This window comes from Aplysia californica, unplaced genomic scaffold (genome assembly GCF_000002075.1).
Source record: "Aplysia californica isolate F4 #8 unplaced genomic scaffold, AplCal3.0 scaffold01298, whole genome shotgun sequence".
Lineage (NCBI taxonomy): Eukaryota > Metazoa > Mollusca > Gastropoda > Aplysiida > Aplysiidae > Aplysia > Aplysia californica.
In genome coordinates, this window is record NW_004798568.1 from 95,734 (window position 1) to 106,039 (window position 10,306).

Genomic DNA, 10,306 nt, shown 5'->3' on the forward strand with positions numbered 1-10,306 from the left:
CAGGGTTTGAGGTGGGTCGTTGTCGGGTGCTCTGGTGTCGTTTGCTCCTTCTTTCCTATCAAACATCTATCGTCCTTATCTCCGCTCTTTCTTATTTATGTTTCTTACTCTCTAGTAACACCTCAAATCTTCAGCGGCACTTTTATGACCTTATTGTGTCGCAAATGCTGTAAATCTCTTACTAAAACTAAAACTAAACTCTCTTGTAACACCTCTAATCTTTGGCTTTTATATAACCTTATTGTGTTGCAAGTGCCATAAAACTCCTACTGAAACTCCCCCCCCCCCCCCTTTCCCCCCAGGGTTTGAGGTGGGCTACTCCATCACCAACCCCAACGCTCTGGTGATCTGGGAGGCCCAGTTTGGAGACTTTGCCAACACGGCCCAGTGCATCATTGACCAGTTCATCAGTAGTGGTCAGGCCAAGTGGGTACGCCAGTCGGGGATTGTGCTACTGCTGCCCCACGGCTTTGAGGGCATGGTGAGTACATGTAGGACACAGTGGGTGGTTGGCAAGTGCTCTTATGTGGTTTGCTCTTTCTTTCTATCAAACATCTGTTGTCTTTATTTCTCCTCTTTCTTTTTTGTTAGTTACTCTCTTGTATCGCCTCTGACGCCTCTAATCTTCGAGGCTTATATGATCTTATTGTGTTGAAAGTGCCGTAAAACTCTTACTAAAGCTAAAAAGAGGTAGGACACAGTTGAGGGGTTGAAGGCACGGTTTACTGTCTCCTCAACACGGATCAGACGGTTCAGGAGATGGAGATTTTCAATTGGAACCACATTCATTAAGTATAGCATGCCTTTTATCATTTCATACTCATAAAGTGTACAAACTTCACCTATAAGCGTGATGTGTCTATTTCCATTAGGCTCAAGTCAGAGAAATAACTCATTTTGTCAGCAAGTATCACACATGTAATATTCCTTACTTCCAATTGAAAGAAATGTCTTGTTTTGCCGAATGAATATTTCTGACTCCAAATGAACTTTTTTGTCCCCCCCAGGGCCCTGAGCACTCTAGTGCCAGACTGGAGAGATTTTTGCAGCTGAGCAACGACGACCCGGACTACTTCCCGGTGAGAATTGGGCTTTTTTTTCTTGTTTTTTTTTATGGGAGATGTGGGGGTGGAGGGTTTTTTGGGGGTTGGGGGGGGGGAAGGGTTATTTCAGGATAAATGCTTACTTTGTTCATTAAAAGCAACACGAAGAAACAAACAAGCTGTAGGTGGTCTAGTGGTTAGGCTCTCGGACTCGCAACCGTAAGGTCGTGGGTTCGAATCCCGTCAGGGGCCCGACGTTGTGTCCTTGGGAAAGGCACTTTGCACAAATTTTCCTCACTTCACCCAGGTGGGGATGGGTACCCGGCTATAGACAGTGAACAATCTTGTCAGTTTGATAGTGTTTGAGCGCTTAATCGGCTGCTTTCACTGTATGCTTCCCGGGAAGCTGAGAATGTTTCGGGGTGTTCTATGGTCTGCCGGGGTAATAATATAGTGTAAAGCGCATAGAGCCTGCTGTTGAGTGGGGATATGCGCTATACAAATGCTATTTATTATTTATTATTATTATTATTAGGATGATACTTAAAGCTCCATGTGCCCCCCAACATTGACAAGCGACTGATTCCAACGCCTCGTGACACATTTTATGTTGCAGTGATTTGATTTTTGTTTTAAGTAGCTTCCGTAGCCTATCACAGAAGTGTGTATCGTGGCGCTCCGGCGCAATCAAAATTCCAGAATTCAGTATCTCAAAAGTTGACAAGCCTGGGATGGACAATGGGCAAAACTGGAAGAACTGTATTTGCACACATGACAGCCCCCAACTCTAAAGATGCACTAAATTCCCTGAGTAGAAGAGAACAAGTCGCGATCTTTCGCCTGCGAACACAACACATCCCACTAAATTCCTACATAAATGGGATTCGCAAGGATACCCCACCCGACTGCCCGTTGTGTGACTGCCAGGATGAAACAGTACCACACCGCCTCTTTGACTGCCCTGCACTTAGCGACCTGTGTAGTACCTACCTACCTGCCTGCCTCCCCAGACATCGGAAATTCTTTTAACAACGACAAAACACAGCTGATAAAAACCTGTCAATTCTTTTCCATATTGACAAGCCAAAGGGCTAGAACCCAGATGGCTGCTGGATGGGAAAAATAAAGTAAAGTAACAGTAAAGTGCTTGGACAAGGGGCCAGATATTTTTCTTGTGGCACCGCTGGGGGTTGGGCGGATTGTGTCTTCTTCCAGGTTTCCTTGACATGTTATAAGATTGACAGTTTGACGTATGACAGTTTGACGTATGAGAAACAACTTGTCTTGTTTTCCATTTTTCATTTTTATTTCCATTGTTGGGTTTTTTGTGTGGCTTTTTTAGAAGATCGTGATTGAAAACCTTAGATTTTTGTAATTTGTAGCGTCTCTCTTTTTAATTCCTCTTCTTCTTCTATTTGTTAAAGATGGATGTATTGTTGTTGCTGCTGTTGTTGTTTTCAGTATGTATTGTTAGGAGTTGGAAACTGTTGTGTGGTACATAATTCAGTGACATTGTTGGTTGATTTATTTCCTAAGCAGTGGCTGTGCCGGAAGTTGAGACAATTTTACGTTCAAGTCTGGAGCAGAGAGCCATCTGATACTTTTTGTCAATTTGGTTACTGTTTGCTTTTTGAGGGTGCTCTGGTGTGGTTGTGGGTGGTTGGCGGATGCTCTGATGTGGTTTGCTCCTTCTTTCCTACCAAACATCTATCATCCTTATCTCACCTCCTTTCTTTTTTTGTGTTTGTTTCTCTCTTGTAACACATCTAATCTTCGGCACTTATATGACCTTATTATTGTGTTGCGAGTGCCGTAAAACTCTTACTAAAAATTATTTTTTTTAAAACCCCCCAAAAACTCTTAAAGTGAACTTATATTTTTTCTTTTGTAGCCTGAAGGTCCCAACTTTGAGATCCAGCAGTTGCATGAGACCAACTGGTTTGTGTGCAACTTCACGACGCCGGCAAACTTCTTCCATGCCATGAGGAGGCAGATTGCCCTGTCCTTCAGGAAGCCTGTGAGTTGTTGTTTTTTTTAGCTCTTTCCTTTTGCTAGCTGGAAGTGAGTGGTCTTTGTTTGAGCTCTTTCCTTTTGCTAGCTGGAAGCGAGTGGTCTTTGTCTGCCTCTTTCCTTTTGCTAGATCGAAGTGAGAGGTATTTGTTTGAGCTCTTTCCTTTTGCTAGCTCGAGGAGAGTGGGTGGGTGGTTGGCGGGTGCTCTGGTGTGGTTTGCTCCTTCTTCCCTATAAAAAATCTATAGTCTCTATCTCCCCTCCTTCTTTTTCGTGTTTGTTACTCTCTTGTAACACCTCTAATCTTCGGCAGTTATATGACCTTATTGTGTTGCAAGTGCCGTAAAACTCTTACTAAAACTAAAACTAAAGAAGTGAGTGGTCCTTGTCTGTCTCTTTCCTTTTGCTAGCTGGACGTGAGTGGTGTTTGTCTGTCTCTTTCCTTTTGCTAGCTGGAAGTGAGTGGTGTTTGTCTGTCTCTTTCCTTTTGCTAGCTGGACGTGAGTGGTGTTTGTCTGTCTCTTTCCTTTTGCTAGCTGGAAGCCATCATTGGTGAGCAGTTACTCTTCTCTGTCTGTTGTAGTTTGTTGATACTACGGCTGCGACTGTGAGATAAATACAGCTTTGACCAGCGTGAGCCAGTGTAGCTGGAAGTGCAATGGTCTTGTGGGTTTTCATATATATTTTGAAGAAGTTTATGTATAATTTTTTTTTTATTTATCTATTTGTTTATTTATTTGTTATTTTTTTAAAAGTATTATGTATGATGTATTATTTTATTTATTTATCTATTAATTAATTAATTTTTTATTTTCCAGAAAGTATTATATATAATTTACTATTTAATTATGTATTTACCAATTCGTTAATGTATTTTTTATTTTTTTTAAAGTATTAGGTATAATTTATTATTTATTTATACATTTATGTATTCATTTATTTTTAAAAATATTTTTTTAAAAGTATTATGTATAATTTATTATTTATCTCTTTATTTATTTGTTTTTTTAATTTTAAAATCAGTATTATGTATAATTTATTCATGTATGTATCTATGTCCCTGTCCATATGTTCATCTCCTGCCCCGTGCGTGTGTTGCGCGGCAGCTGGTGGTGTGTACCCCCAAGTCCCTTCTACGTCTGCCCGAGGCTCGCTCCAGCTTCGACGACATGGTGGAGGGCACGCAGTTCCAGCGACTCATCCCCGAGCAGGGCGTGGCGGCCCAGAACCCCGCGGGGGTCAAGAAGGTCGTGTTCTGCAGCGGCAAGATCTACTACGAGCTGGTCAAGGAGCGGGAGTCGCGCTCGCTCAACGAGGAGATAGCCATCTGCCGCATTGAACAGGTGACCATTGGCTGGGCGGAAGTACCCCCCCCCCCCTTCCACTCTTCCCCTCCCCTCTTCACCCCTCTTCCCCTACTCCTCTCGTCTTCCCATCCCCCAAAGGGGTGATATTAACATGTTCTTATGCACAGTAGAATTGTAAATGGGCTGATTTATCAATGTCATGCTCATACTGTGTCTGAACAACATAGGGGGAACTGCTGATTTTTTTTTCCTCATCCTTACTATCGTCAATTTTCCTCTACTTCTTTTGTGTGTTTGTCACTCTCTTGTGACCTGCTATTTCCGGGGTGCCTTGGATGTCTTGCACAGTGTCGTTATAATGGTTTTAAAATCTCAAGGGAAAAAACGAGAAATGACAGTTTGTACAGGTGATTGTGTTGTACAGGTGATTGTTTTGTACAGGTGATTGTGTTGTACAGGTGATAGTTTGTACAGGTGATAGTTTTGTACAGGTGATAGTTTGTACAGGTGATTGTGTTGTACAGGTGATTTTTTTTGTACAGGTGATTGTGTTGTACAGGTGATAGTTTGTACAGGTGATAGTTTTGTACAGGGGATAGTTTGTACAGGTGATAGTTTGTACAGGGGATAGTTTGTACAGGTTATAGTTTGTACAGGTGATAGTTTGTACAGGTGATAGTTTTGTACAGGTGATAGTTTGTACAGGTGATTGTGTTGTACAGGTGATTTTTTTTGTACAGGTGATTGTGTTGTACAGGTGATAGTTTGTACAGGTGATAGTTTTGTACAGGGGATAGTTTGTACAGGTGATAGTTTGTACAGGGGATAGTTTGTACAGGTTATAGTTTGTACAGGTGATAGTTTGTACAGGTGATAGTTTTGTACAGGGGATAGTTTGTACAGGTGATAGTTTGTACAGGGGATAGTTTGTACAGGTGATAGTTTTGTACAGGTGATAGTTTTGTACAGGTGATTGTTTTGTACAGGTGATTGTTTTGTACAGGTGATAGTTTTGTACTGGTGATAGTTTTGTACAGGTGATAGTTTGTACATGTGTCCGTCAGAGCAGGTTGGACTGTATTTTGGCTGTTAAGAAATTGCTTTTTTTTTTAAAATAAGAAAAAGAGCTGCATGTTAACCAGATGTCTAACGTGTGCCCTGTCTGTGTGTCATCTGTGTGTGTATCTGTGTGTCGTCTCTCTGTGTGTTGTCTGTGTGTGTATCTGTGTGTCGTCTGTGTGTGTATCTGTGTGTCGTCTCTGTGTGTGTCGTCTGTGTGTGTATCCAACGCATGCCCTCTCTGTGTGTGTCTGTGCGTGCCCTGTCTGTGTGTCGTTTCTGTGTGTGAGTGTCTAACGTGTGCCCTCTCTGTGTGTCGTCTGTATGTGTGTCTAACGTGTGCCCCTCTCTGTGTGTCGTCTGTGTGCGTGTATCTGTGTGTGTGTCTAACGTGTGCCCTCTGTATCTGTCGTCTGTGTGCGTGTATCTGTATGTGTGTCTAACGTGTGCCCTCTCTGTGTGCAGTCTGTGTGCCTGTATCTGTATATGTGTCTAACATGTGCCCTCTCTGTGTGTATCTGTATGTGTGTCTAACGCGTGCCCTCTGTATCTGTCGTCTGTGTGCCAGCTGACGCCTTTCCCCATGGACCTGGTGAAGGAACAGCTGCAGACGTACCCGAAGAACGTGATCGTCTGCTGGGCACAGGAGGAGCACAAGAACAGCGGGGCCTGGTTCTACGTGGAACCGCGTGTGCAGACCGTCTTCCGCAGGATGGGGCTCAACAAGAGGCTAGAGTAAGTGGGGAGGGGAGGGGGGGGGCTCAACAAGAGGCTAGAGTAAGTTAGGCCACGGTACCTCGCCCTCTTTGTGGCTTTTTACTTCTAGTTTCGTGTCACGACGCGCTGGAATCACTCGCTGGTCAATTTTTGGGGCATATGGAGTTGTTGGTATCATCTGAAATCTTGCTTCCGATGAAATAAATATTCACCAATATTCATTTATCTTGAACAGAACTCAAGATATTTGCGCTTGAAGAAGTGGTTTCAGCGTTAAATTAGCGAGACACTGGTCGCCCAAGTTTGGTAACTCCCCAATTGTTAAAGAGTCCTTGAAAACAGAGAAATTACTTATTTTGAGCCTTTAATCAATGTTTTTCAGTAAAATTCACATGGAAATGTGTTTTTATATGGACGTGAATGAGGTTCAGGCAAAGAATTAAAATTTGATAAAAAGTTGTAAAGTGCCGGGGAAAATGGCTGTTTCTGCGATTTCGTTATTTTGACGAGCGCCTGATTTCACCACGCTGCCTTACATTTGTGCCGTGAGTGGTTGGCGGGTGCTCTGGTGTAGTTTTCTCCTTCTTTCCTTTTGAAAAATTTATCGTCTCTATCTCCCCTCCTTCTTTTTTGTGTTTGTTACTCTCTTGTAACACCTCTAATAATCTTTGGCAATTATATGACCATATTGTGTTGCAAGTGCTGTAAAACTCTTAGGAAAAAAACAAACAACAAAAAACCCCCCCAAAAAAACATATGTGCCAACTTTTGTGTCCGTAGGTGGTTGGCGGGTGCTTCAGTGTGGTTTGTTCCTTCTTTCTTATTGAAAAATCTATGGTCTCTATCTCCCCTCCTTTTTTGTGTTTGTTACTCTCTTGTAACAGCTCTATTCTTCGGCACTTATCACTCTGCGGTCGCTCGGCGCAATAATGTGGCGGTGAAAACGATCCGTTCTGGTCACAGGCTCGAGAAGTCTCTCCTGGCTGGGTGACCAGACGGGGTGTTTTGTGCTGCTCGCTGTGAGACTGCAAAGTTTGACCCTCTCCGTACGCCCTGGGGTCATTTTGTATCCCTGAGGTTGTGTTCTTCACATTTTAGAATACTTCTGGTACGAAGATCTCTTTGAAACTTTCAGTATTTCTCAATAAATCATTTTGACAGACTGCTATGCAAAACGTACGAATCAGATTAACGAGTGAATTTCCTCTTTGGAAAGTGGTGGCACAGAGTTCCCCACATCGTATGGATACGACAGTAGAACACGACGTACAGATAGAGTTAAATGACCTTTTTGTGTTGCCAGTGCCGTAAAACTCTTCTTACTAAAACTCCAACGTCTATGTCTGGCAGGTACGCCGGCCGCTTCCCCTCTGCCGCCTCGGCCACGGGCAACAAACAGATGCACCTGATGGAGCTGGGCCAGCTGTACAACGCCGCCATGGACCTCTCCCCCTCCCTGGCCTAACCACACGGCTCCACGCGCGCTCCCAGTGATACGGCTCGACGACTCGTGCAGCCAGCGACACACACAGCATTCACACACTGCGCCACACACAGCATCACACACACAGTGACACGGCTCGACGACACACACAGCGACACACACAGTGACTCACTCGCAGCGACACTCAAGCAACGACACACACAGAGGGACACACACTGTGACCCACGCAGCCAGCGACACTCAAGCAACGACACACACAGTGACACACTCACAATAGTCACAACGACACACACAAGCTGTGACACAGCTGAATGCACACCAATTGACGGATGGACGGACGGATGGGCTGCTGTATTGAGCCGCTGACACGGATGCTGAGGGGGGGGGGATGGGAGCGTGATAGCTCGCTGTGTCATGTGGTCTCGTGACGACACGCACCGAGCCTTCGGAGGAATGTGTACATGAGTTTGTCTTTGTTGCTTAGTCTCATGTGTAGCGAAGAAACGTGTCCTTTTATTTGTCTGTGGGTTTGAGAATTCATGGACGTTTGTCTGTGGGTTTGAGAATTCATGGGACGTTTGTCTGTGGGTTTGAGAATTCATGGGACGTTTGTCTGTGGGTTTGAGAATTCATGGATGTTTGCCTGTGGGTTTGAGAATTCATGGGACGTTTGTCTGTGGGTTTGAGAATTCATGGGACGTTTGTCTGTGACGTTTTCGTCGTAGAATTGGAGGAACAGTTGTGGCACCTTTTTTTTTTTTCTTTTTAAAATATAAACCCACAAAAAAAAACATGTGCATAACATATTTTGGAAGTGGTGACAGATGATTGAATGTGCTGCTTGAACTCTATGGTGCTGATGGTGGAAGTTTCTTGTGTGTACGTGACGGATAAATATATATAATATGAAGAAGATAATGTCGTAGTCATCAAATAATTGTGGTACCCAGGTCAGTTTTTGTTGTAGTTTTGAGTCAACGTAACCGAAGTAAGTAGATCTAGTGCTTGTCCAAGTCAACCGTATGGCTACAGAAGTAAGTCGTGCTTGTCCAAGTCAACTGTATGGCTATTGTCCAAGTCAACCGTATGGCTTCAGCTCATGGGAAAATGTCTTATTAACTGGGGTTGTTTTTTTTTTACTCGAAGCGAAACCGTGCGGCGTCGAGGATACAAAGTGAGGAGCGGGCATAGTTACCTGGCCAATGAACTAGAGGCGTGGAAGGAAACGTGAGTGTGTGAGTGTGTGTGTGTGTATGAGTGTGAAAGTGTGAGTGTAAGTGAGAGTGTGTGTTTGTGTGAGTGTGTGTCAGTGAGTGTGAGTGTGTGTGTGTGAGTGCGAATGTGTGTTTGTGTGTGTGTGTGAGTGCGAATGTGTGTTTGTGTGAGTGTGTGTTTGTGTGTGTGTGTAAGTGAGTGTGAGTGTTGGAATGACTCAGTCCCCAACTACGGACGGGGTAGGCAGAGGTACCCAGCAGAGACAAAGTGTGGCAGATTGCTGCAGACGAGGATCAGGACTCAAGATGGGGGGGGGGAACGCATTTGGGTTTTTTTTGGAAAGGGGGAAAAATGTAGGCCTATTGTCCATCATGATGTGTGTCTCGTGCGTTTGTGTGAACTGGTTTTTGGGTTTTTTTGGCCACCAAATGCAATTTGTGTCTGTTGTTGCGTGGTCTGTGGACATTGTGGTTTTTTTGTCAGTAATTTGGTTGGTTTTCATTGGATGTCGTTCCCTCCGTGCACGGCGTACCTGGGTAGAAAGGAGTCGGAACAGCTTGTCATCATTTTACTGTTGGAGTGCAGAAAACACTAGTTTGGTCCTTTCTATTGCTTGAGTATTTTTGTGTTATTTTTCATTTGTAATTTGAAATAATGTGATGCCGTTTAAAATCTTCCAGTTGTTTAAAGTTTTGGAAATAGTTTTGAAGAAATCACATAGTTTTGGTTTGGTGCGCATTCGACCGACTCATTTCTTTGAGCAAACACAAAGATCGTACATAACAAGATAGTTCACTCAGCCAAAATAGTGTCCGTGGAAGTCCGCCCATTGCTTCAGATGGCGCTGCAGTCTTTGTTTTGAAACTCTCTTTCGTTTCTCGAGAAGAAGAATAGGAATGGCGCAGCTTGTTAGTTTCGCTTGTATTGTTTTTCACCCAAGTAGAGTAACTCTGTTCGCAAAGTCCGCGCTTTTTTGAAGAGGGCACTTTTTCCATTGGCTGAAAGAGAGGAGTGAACCATCTCGTTATGTACGATCTTTGGCGTACAACAACGCACTTGGAAGATTGATGGTGGACGGAGTGATCCCGCGGCACGTTTGTGCACGACCACCGACAGTAGCCCCACCACCCAAGTCACGGAGCACGGCTCGTTTGGTTTTTTAATTTTAATTACTTACTTTACTTTTTCCTCCTCTGTTGCGGTTAAGCGCTGAGGGGAGATGCAGTGTTCTGTGGTAGGCCAGTTCCAGTTTTTTAAATTGAAAAATGTTTTATTTGTTATATATATATATATAGCAAACTGAACCGAAATAATTTCATATCTCGTTTTTCTCCGTCATATTTCTTGTGTTGATGAAACTTGACAGGTTGCGCCTGCCAGGGCAGTGCTACTGACTGAACTTGTCTCTAGGCCATTCCCAAAGGAGGGATATTAACATGTCCTTATGCACAGTACAATTATTAATGGGCTGATTCATCAATATCATCCTCATAATTTTGTCTGAACTGCAG

The 10,306-nt window shown here is 43.7% G+C and overlaps 1 protein-coding gene across 1 annotated transcript in view; it reads left to right on the forward strand.

Moving 5' to 3' along the window:
- Nucleotides 1–8,801, forward strand: part of LOC101854224 (2-oxoglutarate dehydrogenase, mitochondrial) — a gene marked incomplete in the record, with an annotated part of 66,717 nt that extends 57,916 nt beyond the window's left edge. The window contains 6 exon segments of the mRNA XM_013090477.2: nt 303–481; nt 1,008–1,079; nt 2,935–3,060; nt 4,160–4,396; nt 5,988–6,154; nt 7,487–8,801. Coding sequence (XP_012945931.2) covers nt 303–481; nt 1,008–1,079; nt 2,935–3,060; nt 4,160–4,396; nt 5,988–6,154; nt 7,487–7,601 — 896 coding nt within the window.
- Nucleotides 8,802–10,306: the final 1,505 nt, after the last annotated feature.